The sequence below is a fragment of the Dermacentor andersoni genome, chromosome 5 (genome assembly GCF_023375885.2).
Source record: "Dermacentor andersoni chromosome 5, qqDerAnde1_hic_scaffold, whole genome shotgun sequence".
NCBI lineage: Eukaryota > Metazoa > Arthropoda > Arachnida > Ixodida > Ixodidae > Dermacentor > Dermacentor andersoni.
In genome coordinates this window covers 144,476,333-144,492,757 of record NC_092818.1, presented here as the reverse complement: position 1 = coordinate 144,492,757, position 16,425 = coordinate 144,476,333, and the positions used below count along the sequence as shown (strand labels likewise).

The 16,425-nt window shown below is 43.9% G+C and overlaps 1 protein-coding gene across 1 annotated transcript in view; it reads left to right on the top strand.

Annotated features, from left to right (window-relative positions):
- The window catches only part of Hdc (histidine decarboxylase), a 39,720-nt gene that overhangs the window by 2,672 nt on the left and 20,623 nt on the right, over window positions 1-16,425 (top strand). The window contains exons 2-7 of the mRNA XM_055071104.1: window positions 2,837-2,870; window positions 7,981-8,153; window positions 8,260-8,373; window positions 11,386-11,643; window positions 12,453-12,596; window positions 13,698-13,764. Of these exons, the coding sequence (XP_054927079.1) occupies window positions 2,843-2,870; window positions 7,981-8,153; window positions 8,260-8,373; window positions 11,386-11,643; window positions 12,453-12,596; window positions 13,698-13,764 (784 nt within the window). The 5' untranslated portion in view covers window positions 2,837-2,842. The remainder of the gene's footprint in view (window positions 1-2,836; window positions 2,871-7,980; window positions 8,154-8,259; window positions 8,374-11,385; window positions 11,644-12,452; window positions 12,597-13,697; window positions 13,765-16,425) is intronic.

The following is a 16,425-nucleotide window of genomic DNA, read 5'->3' as shown; positions in this document are numbered from 1 at the left end:
ACTATCGTTCTTATTTCATCAGAAGTGCATGCGAAGATTATTAAACTAATTTTATTTCCTTTCTTGCCTCCTGTGTAAAACTAGTTCTTTCGAAATCTTCGGTGCGTTTTCGACTTCTTAGTTACGTAAAATTCGCCTCAGCTTTCACGAATAAATAACACCCATTTATCTATTTTCTTTCTATCGCGACGGGCTAAAATGTAAAGTTAAAGAAAAGAGGCGTCAAATTACTTCTTAGGTTCAGCGACTATTATTTTTCGCAGCTTTCACACCTTCCTTTCTTGATACTTATATTGGAAGAAACGTGGCGGAGGGGGGGGGTGGGGGAGGTGAAGGGGTGGAGGACATTCGCAGCGAAGTAAGCATGTCTGATTGGCTCCGTCACACGTCTTATTTTGCGCCAGCCGCCGACATCCGAGAGCGCCGTGCCGTTATTCGCGGCATTAGGCCTCCAAACACGGAGCGACGTTTGCGGAAGCCAGACAAAGAAGGGACGGAAAGCCATGGAAGACATCTGACCCCCCGGTCTGATGCTATACGCGCGTCGTAATACGTCAAGTCTTGCGCTACTGCTGGCCTGAAGTACGGCGAGCAGGCAGAAGGACAGGTCACGAAAGGCACTCTCTGTTCGAACGAACTATAGTGGCATGCCATTAACGCAGCCCTCTGACTCTAGGGACCAAGACGTCGCTGTGGCGAAGACTCTTGCCAGGTTAGGTCTGCAGGGTACGGCAGCATACGCTCTCTCCCTCTCTCGTGGGCATTCGTTAGCGTGTATCTTTCTCGCGGGCAAGTTTCTTAGCTCTCGCACCCCCCCCCCCCTGCACCCCCCTCCCTCCCCCCACCAGGCCGCTGTGCCACCCCCAAGTTCTCATCCGATCTAGACGAGTCCCCCGGAACGCAGTGCTCAGAAGTGAGCAGTCCGTTTCGCTTCTCGCTGCGTGGATTTAGTCTTTCGTTACTTGAGGCACCGTGTCTGAAGTAAAGTTCTCAACGGTCGTGCTCTTACGGCTTCTCCAGGTGAGTCAGCAATTTTCGTGAGATGATTGATGAGCTCCTATGTTACCTACTCGGGCTTATCGGTAGATAATTTTTGGGCGCCTTCCGAGCAACAACCACTGCCGGTTGCAGAAACTCCGACTTTCAAGCTCAGCTCAGCTTGTTATGAAATGTGTCGTGAAGAGGGAACCACTTCCATCGACGGTGTCTAAGAAGATGTCGAGCTCGGCTCAATAAAGTTGTTTCTCTCTCTCTCTCTCTGTTAGTTTATGCAAGGAGAGAAATTGACTGATAAATTTCAACGTTCTCAAAAAAGAAAACATAACTGTGTTGGATGTTGCCTGTGAATTTGAAAAAGCCTTGGGGGTTCAGCTGCTACTGAAGCAGTCTTACCAACTTCTGTTGGGCATATTAAAGTGATGCCTGGAATTGGAACGAACGCCATCTCGTTCGAAGAGTCAAATAGCGAATAGACTAGTCCAGCTAAGAATTGTAGTTCGATCTTCCGTCCTAGTGGATAATTAATTGCAAGGTATACAGATAGACAGCAAGACTGTTAAATATGAGAACACTGAGATACTCTAATGCCGCTGCTTTTACAATGATAAAACACTGTTTGCCAGTGCAATTGTTGCCACTTACTAGTGTTATCAGTCGCACTGAGCGCCCTGGCACCTAATAACACATGCTACATGAGGAGCCAAATATAAAACTGCTGCTGAAGATTTAGCAACCTTTATCACAACGCTTGCCAGATGTTCTGGCATGGCAAACTGCGAATGTGTGGCGAGTGGCAGAATTATCAAGCGTTCCCAGATTGCCATTCCTGCAGTAGCTATAAACATGACAGTGGATGCTTTTACGCGCCCAGTGTAATGTAGCAGTAGGAGCAGTGTTAACAATGAACAAACCACGTGATTTGCGAAAAACTGGGACCCTTCTTTTTTTAAAGCTTTTTCGTTCTTATACATCTCTTATAACTATTTTCAATTGGAACAGTTTGTTGTGTAACATTATATGACTATTTAAAAGTAAAGCCTTGGGATGACTCCTCGTGTAAGAAAACGTGCAGTTGCTTATAAAATTTACCGTCCTTGAGCCAAGGAGTAACATTCAGTTTAATCAGTCCGTAAGCTGGCAACACAATTTTATCTCGTGCATACCGCGTTTCTGGATAGAGCCACAATAGAATATGAATGAGTGCTGTAGGTGCTTGAACAGAACAATTTTGAACAGCTCACGTGCTCTTCAGGAATAGGAACCAAGTTCAGGCCATTGCACATGTCAGGGCCACTCGAGCGTGAAGTCTCCGCAAGAAGACTTCGTCCCCCTGGGTGAGATCGCCGCATACAAAATAGTGGGCAACATTCGCCCTCATTTTAAATATTGCAAAATGGACGGTGCTTCTACGCATAGTGGAAATTTTGTTGATCCAAGCCTTGAATCTCGCCGCTTTCATAGAACGCAGACGAAATATGAGCACGATGTGTTTGGTTTACTATGTGAGCACAAGTAATACAAGGTTCATGCTGCGTGATTTGGTTTTCGTGCAGCAATATGGTTACGTGGCCGTGCTTGTTGCTATGGCAACATAATACAGCAAACACAGCGAAATACAGAGCAAATACAAGAAAGTGCCGGTGTTGTCCATTTATAGTAGCAGTCCCGCATTCGCCCTGATTCCCGTATTTTGATCGCTCTCATGGTTCAGCGACCGTTTTATAAGGGGCACACCTTTGAGAATTTACGTCGTTGTAACTAGTAGGTGCACGTATAACGCAAATTGCCAGGTTACTTTAGTAATGCAACCATCTGATTATTTCCGTTCCGTTCCAAGGTCACCATGGACATTGAAGAATACCGCAAGAGAGGTAAGCGATGTTTTGTTGGTTGTTGTTGTTTCATTTTACTAACAAGTAAGTTTTGTTTTTATGCAGACTGGCAAATTTGAGTAGTAGATCATAGTTGTTAACACTCGAGCTCTATGAAATGAGAATTAGGTGTTCTTTTTTTTAACGGTGTGAGTCCAAAGAGAAAATTCAAGAGGCGACATGATGGAGAGAAAGTTCAAGTCCGTGATTTAGTTGATTGCGTTTGTCGCATCAACAGCCCGTGCATTCTGGTTCTTTATCGAATCGACGCGCCTTTCACACATTTCTATTACTGCTTCACACAAAGATACATACACGATTCACAAAGATTCAGAAGTCGACAGCATCCTCAGCAACCAGCTCTAGTATCCTTAAAATCGGTATTTAGTTGACTTGCTGTTTAAGGAACCCTTCTTTTCTTTTCCTTTTAACGGATTATTGGAACGACAACAGTGGTTTCGCCCTGTCTATAACGTAGAACTAGATCTTGCGATGTTGATATTATGTTTTAAGTATTAGTTGCATTTGTTGTATCTTCGCGACCTTCTTTTTCTTTCGCAATTTATTCTCTTCGTCACATTTCTTGCGCAACTTGAGAATTTCTCTTATTACGCAAAGGAACGTTGAAAGGGAGATGCAAAACGGATATTTAAAGGAAAGCAAGTCGTTTGCGAAGTTCGAATAAAATACGAGTCCTTAGACCACAGCAAGAGTTTCGTGCACGACGTCTGCGAAGAATGAAAGAACGGGCCCTCATTCACATTCCGGCGATAGCGTGGAGCTTCGTGCAGCCCTGCAGGCTTTAAAATGATCCAATACCGTAACGACCTTTGAGCGGACTTTTTATTGCTTGCGCCCGGAGTAAGGTCACAATGGCTCAACTCCCAGCCATTGCTCTGCCCGACTGCTTCAAATTCAACCCGCGCTGAAGCTAAAGCTGAGTTACGAGAGGCGTTTTATGGCTCTAATTGATCTTCTGTGTTTCATTTGTAACGATTCAGCTACGCTTATCTTTTCCTGCAAGGAGAATGAATGGTCCTTTGCCATTCTAAACGCGTTGATGACGCGACTGATCTGCTAGAACAGACTCGGGCCAATACGTCGAACAGACGAGATGCACAAAATTGTCCGTACGTTCTTATTCCGTAATTCTTTTTTTCTTCCTTTGTTAACTTTTATTTAAGAGGAAGCTATCTGTAGCTCGGGCCGCGAGTTACAATATATGTGAAATGTATGAGCGCTTTCATCGTGCAACGGCTGAAGCAAACATGAATGAAATATTATGCATTAAAAACAAGAAAGTAATACAACGTTGCATTTCAGTGGCTGTTAGCAGTAGAAATGTATGCTTAAAAATCACAAGAATGAAATAATAATAAATTGTGCGCTGTATTTAGAAGCATGTAACATCACAGCTAGTACAGAGATCGTCATTATGCAAACAACATCTGTTTTAGAACTAAAAGTAGTCCGAAGTGATATGTGACATTTTACCACCAAATTTCCAGTATTTCTTGAATATAGCCGTTTGGAAAACAGAGGCGAACGGGTTAGATAAGCAGTAAATGGAAACTAAGATTTGAAATGTGTCCACTGTAAACGTTATAACATATTCCGTTAGATAAAATAGGATAATTTATTTTATTGCTATAATAACTATATGGACACTCCAAGTGCATTTCCGCCGTCGCCGTCGCCGTGAGGTTCCGTATAAAGTCCAAGGGCGATAACAACGTCGGCACACGCCCTACGCTGTATGTGCTATGTGCGAGTGAAGGCGCGCGAGGGGAGGCGACGATCGCGGCTCAATCTTGCCCGCGTGGAAACAGGCGAAAGCGGGGAGAAAGCGCGCCGTCTTCCGCCGTGCGCGAGGCACCCAACGTTGCAAGGAGCTGGGAGGGAGGGGAGAAAGGGGGGGGGGGGCGGCGGCGTTCTATTCCGGCTGCAATTCCGCATGAGCTTGAGAGCGATCTGCGTTCGGGGCAGAGGCTAGGTGCGTCGGTGGCTCACAGCTTTGAGCGTGCTGTGTGTTCTCGGTGCCCACTTTGCGTTGAAGCGATAGACAGCACGAATATCACGTCGCTCGCTGCTGCTGCTGCCACATTTCCTCACTCCAGCATTTTGACAGCGAGTTTCTGCGGTTATCGAGTCAGATGTGTTCAAGTTTTCTTGTGCACGGGTGACACCATGCTTCTTAATTTAGTTAGTGTGCCTATGTCTACACGTTTACACGGCCGATAATACTGCTATCCTTACTTCGTATAGCTGTGCGCTGATTTGCTATCGCAATCGATACTTTGCCTTTCGTGCTAAACTGCGAGTTTGCTAAAAAAAGTATTTAAATAAAGATTATGGTTATCACGATAGGTAAAATGAATTTATTTTTCTAGGAAACAATAAAGGCATACGAAATGATTAAGCGGTTGGGTTTAACGTTTATTTTAATAGGGTAAGAGGGAAAGCCTTTTTTTTCTGCATGCAAGTACATTCGTTCGAAGAAAGAACCCCTCAGCAACATTTCAGCTGAATATTGCGTATCCATAAAACTCATGGCACCTCAGTAGGCAACTAGACGCGCATTAACATTGAATTTGGTCACCTCTTAAATATTAATACCCTAGAGAAACATATTCCCAAATCAAAAGAACTTCGTTCTATTAACACCCGCCGTGGTTGCTCAGTGGCTATGGTGTTGGGCTGCTGAGCACGAGGTCGCGGGATCGAATCCCAGCCACGGCGGCCGCATTTCGATGGGGGCGAAAACACCCGTGTACTTAAATTTAGGTGCAAGTCAAAGAACCCCAGGTGGTCGAAATTTCCGGAGTCCTCCATTACGGCGTGCCTCATAATCAGAAAGTGGTTTTGGCACGTAAAACACCATAATATTTTTCTTTCTATTGACACTTAACGTACCCGTGCACGCCAATCCTGCAATGCACTGTCAAAATTTTACATATTTCATTGACGAAACATTATTCATATGGGTGAGATTTCACGAAATAATAAAAATTGTGTGCACGAGAGGAGCGTTTTATTAACCTAAAGCTTTGTGAAGTGCTGCCAAAACGCTTGTCTCATGGTTAGCTTTGTCGGAAGTGCGATTTCCTAGGTCATAAGGTTGCCGAAATCGAAATCATGTCACCCTTTATTTTCCAGTAAACAAAAACTGGACGTTCATATTGGGCTAAAAGCTACGACAGTAGCTTGACGGGGCACAAAAAACCTTACATAGCAACGTCAGCGAGTACATAGTAAGACAAATATACATCGTGCGACGAAATGGTAAATATATACAAAGATTATTAATATCAATAAAACTATGGTTGCGGCAACAATAAAAAGACATCATCACGGGGCATCAAAAGTGGCAGCAGTACATAAACAAAAGAAAGCAAGCGCTTCCCCACATAAAAAACTATAATTAGTAACAATTCAAATAAGGTCAGCATGACTAAACATTCACATGCAGTGTTGTCAGTGTTACACAACTTAGAAAGTAAAAAAAAGAACATCATAATAAAACTCATAACTAAACAAAATATAACCGAAGTTCCTTTCGACTATAACATCAAACATATGCGTACTTATTCAGAGTTATAGGTAGATTGGACCTAGTGACTGGTGTGGATAACAAAATGTGCGAAAACGCAGAATCGCTTATATGTCAGGATTTCTCGTGGTTACAGTAGGTTTACGGCATTCTAAACATGTTAATCGTGCTATAAAATTTGTTACAAGTGTATGTGTGAAAATTTCATCCCATATAATAAATGATATATATAAATATGTTCGACTCGAATAATATTAAACAATTTGTACACACTCTCGTCGTTGACAACAATTCCATATTTGCGAATATTTTTTTTTGTGTGTGTGTGGTGCGAAATCTGTTTATGTTAGCTTTGGTAGTTGTACACCAAGTTAATGTACAGTAGTTTAGGTGCGAAGTAAACAATGCATTATATGCTTGTAGTTTGTCGGATGCCGGGAACATGCTGGGACAATGTGATACAACACCTGTCACAGCGATTTCTGGACAAACAGTTGACGTGTGTGTCCCAGTTTCATGTAGATTTAAAATAGGCTCGAAGAATTTTGTAGTTGTCAACTATCTGTATTTTTCGACCGTCAGAAGGTATAGTATTGTTCAATGTTTTTGTTCCATTCTTCGCGTAAAAATCATCACCTTCGTCTTTACTGCATTGACCTTTATTTGATTTTCCTTGGACCACACGGATAATTTCATTAAGAACACGTTAAATCAGCACGATAATTCGTGTATACTCAAGGGATAATTCGGATCTAAAAACAGTGCTGTCGTCAGCATATATAATGAATTTTGCCTTACTATCTAAGTGTATGGTATCATTAATATAAACTTTAAACAGAAGCGGTCCCAGCATACTCCCCTGTGGTCCTAGGTTGGGAGCAATACTTGATCAATTGCCTAAGTATTCTTTCCAAGGAACCTACGTGGATACCCTTCATTGAAGCATACTAAATTCAAGTGGATTACAGCATTTATTGTCATGAACCTTGGGCTTGTGCATGTTCCTGCTGATAACTTTTAGTGTCATTCTATCGCTTTCCACGCAATTTCTTAACATGTTTTGCGGAGTCGATAAACTGTCCGTGTCAATTCCTTGAATTTACAAAAGGATAGTATGGCATGCATGTAAAATTATCGAACTGCATACGGGAATGTGCAGGGGAATGCAATCCAACAAAGTAGAAAACAGAGAGACCGAGAGCAAGCCAAGGACGAAGTTGAAGGTAGGGCGTTGGTACGGCTATCAGCACCCTACCTTCACTTCGTCTTTGGCTTCCTCTCACTTTTCATATTTTCTATTCTGTTCGATGGCATTCCCCCTCTTGCTCAGAAACATCTGCCAATTAACCCTACCCTCATACGTACGGGAAGTTTCATGAAAGGTCTGCAGAATTCATGTGTTAATTATGCGGCGGAAATAGCTTTTTGACTGCTAACCATTTTTACTTGCCCCGCTACTCCGCTGATGCCGAGAAAAATGCTTCGTTGAGGGCCGGGTCCTTGTGAAACCGTGTGAAGTGAACCACGCGAGTGCGGCCCATGCGCTGCCCCAACGCGCAGGCAAGGAGATGGTGGACTACATCGCCGACTACCTGACCAACATCAGGCAGAGGCGCGTCTTCCCCAACGTCAAGCCGGGCTACATGCGAGAGCTCGTACCGGATCACGCACCCGAAAAGGGAGAGCCGTGGGAAAACATCTTCAACGACATCGAGCGCGTGATCATGCCCGGGGTGAGAATTGACCCTCGCCCTGCGCCCTTATTTGTTATAGTTTGTGGTCTACCCGAAGTGACGTAAGCCCTAAACTGTTCTCTTTCAACTGGTGCTATTTCTGCAGGTCACCCATTGGCAGAGCCCGTACATGCATGGCTACTTCCCTTCTCTCAATTCACCGCCGTCGTTGTTAGGAGACATGTTATCCGATGGCATCACCTGCCTCGGCTTCACCTGGGTAAGCGATCACTATTAAACAGAGGTGCGGAGGATGGAGATCTCTGTAGGCCAGCCGAAGCTTCAGGAACATTCGCACAGGGGGAAAAACTGCACTTTAATAAAAGAATCCTGGTCCCAGGCGTGTTTCTGTAAGATTTTGGTGGGCCTTTGTAGAATAGGTGCTGAGCAATTTTTCATTATTAAGCACCCTGTACCTCCGTCTTAAGGAGACGTCTGCAAGAAAATCTCGAAAGCAATACTGAGATGAAAAATAAGGTAAAATAATAAAAAATGCAGAGAAAACAGACACGATAGTCTCCACGAGTTCGTGAATTGGTGTAAAAGATGGTGTCACAGTTCAGCTGTCCCAAAAAGAAGCATTCCCTCGAGTATCCTTCATTTTGTGACATGGATGCAAAGAGAAATCTTTGCATCATCTCAGTCGTGATAACAAGATGTGATCTACAAAACGGCCTCAAGTGAAACAGATCAAGCTAAATATCAACCGCATAAGGCGTTTTCTAGCCGTTAAACACAGAGTGTCTTCAATACCTCGATCACCTGCGCCAGAGGTCTGAAAAGCGTAGCTCGCTTTACATTGCACCTCCAGCGCTTCTTTAACAACTTGCCTTTGTTTCCATCTAATAAACGTACTTCGGCGACTCGCAGGTACAACGTGGGGGGGATCAGTCTCTTCGCTACTACAAGTTCATGACGCACTCATAAAACAAAAAATTGCTTACTCGGCACCTATTCTCCATGGTTTATCGCAAACTTCTGAGGAACGTCTTCAACGTTTACTTGCAAGAGGGCTGCGAGTGTGTCTTGGGGTTCCGCAGGCTACCTCGAGTTCTTCAGTAATTGCTGAAGCTCATCACCCACCATTTCCAGTCATACGAACGGTTGAAACATGCCGACACATTTATCGCATCTTAACCCAACACGAGAATCATCCGTTAAACCTCGCGCTTACCGAAAGAAACAAAAGCAAAATTCACGATGTTGTTCGAGAACATAAAGCATTATTACCAAGATTTGAATTATGCAAAGTGGATGTTTGTTACCCTCCCTGGATGTTAACATGTCCTAAAATAGAATTATCGATTGACGGGATTATATCTGAGAGAGACATGTTCATAGTAGCCGCACAACAACTGGCACTATTCTAAATTTACTCCTTATATACCCAGTACATCCACGTTTATACAGATGGTTCGTGTCATAAAAATTCCTCGACTTCAGCATTCGTCATTCCACATTTAGCGCTAGAGCAAACATTCAAATTATCTCGAGAGACATCTTCCACCGTGGCAGAACTATTTGCAATCCTGTGTGCTTTGCGTTTCATAACACCAGAAAAACATTCGCAAAAATGGGTTATCTTTAGCGATTCGCAATCCGCTCTGACATTACTACAGAGCAATAAGAAAAATTCTTTGAACACTTTGCTATTGTATGAGACACTCAAAGAACTTACAAAAGCAAGCGCAATGAACCACGTAATTGCATTCCAGTGGATACCTGGGCACTGCAATATTCCTGGTAATACTGCAGCGGACGCAGCTGCGAATCGAGCGCACAATAACGCGGAGACAACCAATCTTCCTCTATTGCGTAGTGAAGTCCGTCTGCTCCTGAGACAGCTTTCTTGTCGCCTCAGCAAAACTACCTGGTTTGATCAGCAAACTAAAAACTCTGAGTTATACTTTATAGACCCATGTATAAACTTATCAATGCCGGAAAACCTAAGAGACAACAGAAAATTTGAAACATTGGTACACCGCCTGCGTCTTGGTACTGCATTCACTAAACACTTCTTGTACAGAATAAAACGTGTCCCTAGTCCACAGTGTTCTTGTGGCCATCCATACGAAGATGTGCATCATCTTCTCCTCGAGTGCACAAAATACGATCCACAAAGAAGGGTACTGCAAGCAAATTTGTTGATATTAGACAGAAGACCGTTCACTCTAAAAAAGATACTTGGCCCATGGCCAACTGCGGGCCTTCAAAAAAGAGCGCTTCTTGCTCTGAAAAAGTTTTTAGAGGAGACCAACATTTTGGGAAAATATTAGGTATCAGATGATCCGAATACGCTAAATGAGCAACACAAACGTTGTTTGTGGTTCATAATTGGTTTATGTGGTGATCACAACTTTTGCCCAATAGGTATAATTCTGTTCTGTACTTGCAGTGCATTACATGTGTTGTGTGTTTTGGCTGTTCGAAATATCTGACTTTATGTATGCGTGCGTGGACTGAACTAATGCACAGAACTTTGCGACTCATGTACTGTTGGACTGTACATTTTTTATTCATCCAGTGTTCTACTGAGTGCCTTATTTCGTGTCACTATTCTCCCTTCTTACGCAAATCTGTTTCCTTTGCCAAGTGACAAGGAGTAGCCGGTGCCACCATAAAGGCGCCAACCTCTCCTAATATTCATTTCAATAAAAAAAAAATACTCCCGTCTCCCAGAAACACCTCGTTGCTGCGCTAAAATTTCGCATCAAGGAGTATCGTAATCATCGGTGAATTTTCTAGTACCAGTTTCTTTGTGTCTGACATAGAGCAGTTTTCATGACACTTTCCTCTGCAGTATCCTGGAAACAGAAAATAGTTTTAAATATACGAATATATGCATATTATTTTTACGGAACGACAGGACAAACCAAATGATCGTCGGAGGATTGAGATGCGCAGCGATATAGTATGTTCAACGTACTTTGTTTAAAGGAACTGCTAATGCTGGGTTGTGCGGTGGCGCTGTGGTGATATCCCTCAATCGTGATCAAAACTTTGATAGGGCGAGTAAAGCTTTTGTCCTCTTCCACAGCAGTTTTAATTAAGGATACAGTATCGCCAGCACAGACGCACAGGAATAAACAGCAGCCACGCCAGTCTCGCGCTCAGTGGCTTGGTTCGAACTGTTTGAGCAGCATTGAGCTAATAGTGTACACAACTCCACAAAACTGATTGCCCATCGACTTTACATGCGGTGGATGGCAAATCAAACCGTGGTATCGCGCAGGCGGCGAGCCCAGCGAGCACCGAACTCGAGACGATTGTGCTGGACTGGCTGGCGAAGGCACTTGCACTGCCCGAACACTTCCTGCACTCGAACCAGCACAGCCGAGGCGGCGGCGTCATCCAGACCACGACCAGCGAGGGCACGCTGGTGGCGCTGCTGGCGGCGAGATCGGAGATGATTCGCCTCCTTCGCCACGAGTACCCGGACACCGACGACTGCGACATCAACGCGCGCCTAGTGGCCTATTGCTCGGACCAGGTGGGGCCACGTCGGTTGCGGAGAAAATGTTGTATTGCGAGTGGTAGAGGCCGGCTTGACACGTGCAGATTACTCTGCGTGCCTGCTCTGCTCCGAGAGGAAGGATAGGGGATCTGACCGTGACGACAGAGAATGGAGGCGAGAGGATTGGTGATCGAGATGCCTCACAGCATTGAGTACTCTGTATGCACACTCGATGGGCTGAACTTCTGAACTTCTGAGATAGTCGATCGAATGATCCTAATGTATAAATAAGATGTATAGGTGACACGAGTGACCCTTTGGCTTCAATGCTCTGAGAAATGCGATTCAAACGTTTGTTCGACAGTGGTCGAACAAGGTAGACCACTGTTGATCAGAAGTTGGATACAATTTGTAGTATTTTCGCCACTTAAAAACAAGCCTTAGATCCTTTCGTATCCTCACAAGGCCAACAAATAGTACTTCTTCAACTTATTCAACTATTAAAATTGCATTGCTCAGCATCCTGATTCGCGGTTGAGGAAGTCAGGCGATTTTAACCTTTCGCTGCTACGCAAATCCGCAGAGACTGAGAGTGTCAATCATCACTCACATGAACGTCGGTTTGGCCACAGGAACCCTTCTGGGCGTTGGCTAGTGTACTCGGTCGGTCGCTTCGAATTTTTTTTTTTTTTAAGTACTATGCCATAGTGCGGTTCCAGCAGACATTGTCATCTTGCTTGGTGCCACCAGTTCACACGATCAATACAATGGTCACTGGCATCTTAGTGCTACTGGCGCAAGTAATCACTGGCCTTAACACTCCTGTCACGTGCGTTCGATCACAGGCGCACTCATCAGTGGAGAAAGCCGGACTCATCGGCATGGTGAAGATGCACTACGTGGATTCCGACGACGACCTCAGTATGCGCGGCTGGGCCCTCAAGGAAGCCATGGACAGGGATCGAGAAAAGGGACTCATTCCTTTTTACGTGAGTACCACTTATTTTCATTGCTCACCACCTTTACGTATATTTTTACGGGAACACTATAAACAACAACAGCGTTATTCGGTAGGTTGAATGCGCTATTATATAGGTATGCAAAAACATATTTTAAAACCATTGGCAATCTAGAAGTGACTCCAACGCTTGAATAACTTCGAGTACACATTTTTGAACATGTTTTCTAGAAATGAGAAAGCCACGTACGCTTGTATTCACACTGTTCAAACCTTCGTTCGTTGATGGCGGTGAATGTGCAATGTCCCAATGAATCGCAAACGCCATTTGGCAAGTACCAGATACATACGTGTAGCTTATACATATAATGTATAGCTACGCGCACAATTTAACAAGCTACTAACTTCGGATTTTCGTCATTCATTTAAACGAAGGTTGTTCAATAAGGACTTGGACTGATGCTCCGAAATCTTTATTTCTGAAGATTACTGATCGGAACTTTTATCCCGTTCTTTATGATCCCCATTAATTTAAATTCACTCGTACCACCTTTTCTACCAAGCCTAGGCAACATGGGGGAAGCTATATTTTACAACTACTTAAAAAAGTGCCTATGATGTCTTAACTACGCCTTAATCCCTGTCAAAGCAAGGTCTGTTTTATCGCGAGATACATAAAGAAGTCAGTGAGTGCCGCATTATGACTGTAGAACGTAACGGGACCGCTGCTATGCTTCGGAGAATGGTAACCAAGCACAGTTTTTATTTCGATAAAGTTGTTTTTCTCTCCTTCTCTGGGAGTACGGTAAAATATGGAAACTGTTTTGGCAGGAAACAAGGCATGGAACAAGGCGCAGTTAATACACTGGAGGCGATATTGAAGTAGGTGTCATAAGACGGCTTGACTCAAGTGGAGGGGTAGCTGTCACTGTAACGAAGCGCCTTTTTTACGTTGCAGCAATAATTTTGGGCAGAAGATGAGATAGTAATGACACTAATAAACCTAAGATGCAGTCATGTAAAAATAATTTGGGATGACTCATTGCCACCTGCTCGTAGCAGCTCGGATTAAAATATGACCGAACGTCTCATTTGTGCGTTTTTTTTTTCTTTCTGTCCGTTCTCTCGCCAGGTGTGTGCCACTCTCGGGACTACTGGCGCAGTCGCTTTCGACAACCTTCTAGAAGTCGGAGAAATATGTGAGTTTTCAAGACAAACATGAAGAGACAATTTTTGTGATTCCTTCGAAGGTACTTCATTTCGATGTTGCAGAAGAGTCCGGGCCAGTTGGCACATATTTGAAGGAAAAAAGCAGTCACAAGACACAAAGGACAAGAAGAGAGGTTCCCACCACAACGACTGGACTATCAACTGAGCGTTATTAGAAACGGCGTAGTCCCAGCAAGGCCAGCGGAGCATGGGCAACCACAGCATCACAAATCACAGAGCATGGAAAGACAAGATATCGCATCTATCGTGACCGACTTAGAAATGCAATTTCTTTTTCTAGTAAGCACACCGAGGTTGTACTAATGCAGTCGTCACCTAATAAACTGATGTAGTACGCTCAGTTGATAGTCCAGTCGTTGTGGTGTGAACCACTCTTCTTGTCCTTTGTGTTTTGTGACTGTTTTTTTTTTCCTTCATCGATGTTGCAGCCAAACTGTAATTAGGTTACATCCCGCTAGGCGAAAATCAGTATTACTATTTTGTAGGGGGTGCGCCAATATTCAAAATTTAGAATACGAATCAAATATTGTACAATTTGATCCTAAGTACCAGAGTATTCATTTTTGCTCGAATACTATATGGGAAACAACACTTGCAGTCTAAAGAGAGAAATAAAATTATAAATTGAGACTCCCGAGTGATTCTGTTGAAGAAGAATCGCGTTTTTTTGTTTTTTTTGGCGCATATGCATGAGTCCCTAAGCGACCGCGCCGAGTTAATCATTTATCCTCAATAGCTTGCAGTCGTTAAATATGCATGCCTTGTCTTAGGCCGCCTACAAATTGGTTGTCTCAATTTAGACAAATCATGCAACCTTTATTTGGCCTAACTCAGCGCGTTGGAATACTTTCAAGAATGATGCGCGGTGCTCTGGTAAACACTCAATTCCTTCAACGAGCAGGGCACTCTACTAACAGTGTCTGGTGACGCGCTATTAATTTGTTGCAATAATTTCATTTATGTGGTGTACCATATTGTCACGGCTTATTACCCGTTCGCCGTCGGCGCGAAGTCGTCGATGGTGTATAAGAGCCGGTTGGTCCTTCCGTACTCAAGAGAACACAGTCAAGGGGTCAGAGTCAGAAGAAAGAAAGAAAGTAAGAAAGAAGAAAGAGATATTTATCGAATGGCAATACACAAGCTTTAAAAAATTTACGCAAGAACACTAACACCCATGGACTTAATATAGATAAATGATGACGACAAAATAAATACAGCGAGAAATAAACAGTGGATATAAAAACTAACACGACACAAGAACACACTTAGCGGTAGTCCACCAAAACAGAGTTCAAAAGAAAACAAATGATGGCATAGTCATGGCCGGGCAGCAGCAGCAAGTCCATAAGCCGTGGAGTCGGTGGCAGGGCTTTCCCGAAGAATGCTGGCGAGCCGATGTTGCGGTGGATGCGATTGCTGTGCTGGGTTTCCCGGGAGTCTAGATCTGACGACTTACCTCGAGCAGGTTGAGCTAACTTGAGGGAAACTACTGAGAGCTTCGTTGCAGACATTGGTTTGTCGTCTCTTGCGTCTACTAGTCACTCGGGAGTTCCGACGCGGCTAGGGCCCAGGCGATATTGGACGGCACTAACCCCTCGACGCTCCTCAGCAGATCCTGCATGGCTCATCTTCTAGACTGCTTAGCTCCGTCTAAAATCTGCGTTTAAATAACCTCTCCTTTCCCTAGTTCCCTACGCGCTAAATTTTTTTTAAAATCTCTAAACATGCCTTAGTAATTTTCGGCCACTTGCCCGAGTGGCCGGCAATACTGGTCTTGATTGCAGGTTCCTACTTCCACGATCTTTTGGCACCCGTTGGTCGGTGCTTTGCCGACTCGAACAATGCCACACCGGGACACACATACGATCGCATTTCAGAAGTTTCTCATGTACAAACTCCTCGGTTGACCAAATATCTAGTTGCTAACAGCAGAACATGTTCAATCAACCCAAATAAGCGTATTTTGCCAAATGTATACTCGGCACAACATTTGTATTTCACTTTGTTTAGAGATTGTAATTATTGAGGTATTTAGATTGATATCCTATCGAACATTCGTTGTCGACTCAGTAGAAAAAATGTGCTATTCGAAGACCTCTATTTCTCAAATTACTACTCCTGTCGGAGGCACACGCTGCACTGTGCACATACCCACAAGATTTTCGTTTGCAGAATAACGGTGGCTACAGTAGGTGTGCCAAGCGGCCGATCTGGTTACTGCTCTTCAAAGAACGAACATTTGTAACAAATGACGGGGCAATATCGACAGGAATAAATCATTCGCTTTTTAGCGCTGACTTCCAACGACTTAACTTGAGAAAAGCGACGCACTGAAGTATGCAGGAAGAGGGCACTCAAGATCTCAACGAATTGAAGCCGATTACAAGACAATATCGAGAGAGTGAAAGATGCGCGATCTTTCCTAAACAAATGTTGCTGAAAGCTTGCACTCACACTGTTTCTTTCTCGTCCAGGGGTCACTCACGATGCGAGAAATTTCTCGCAGATCTGCGCAGAATGCACGTCTTAGACAGAGAATAGCACTTTCTCGCATTTCTTCCATCGCCCCTTGGCTTTCTCTCGATCTCTGCTTCATTAAAACCTCCCTAAAATTGCGACGATGAAACGGG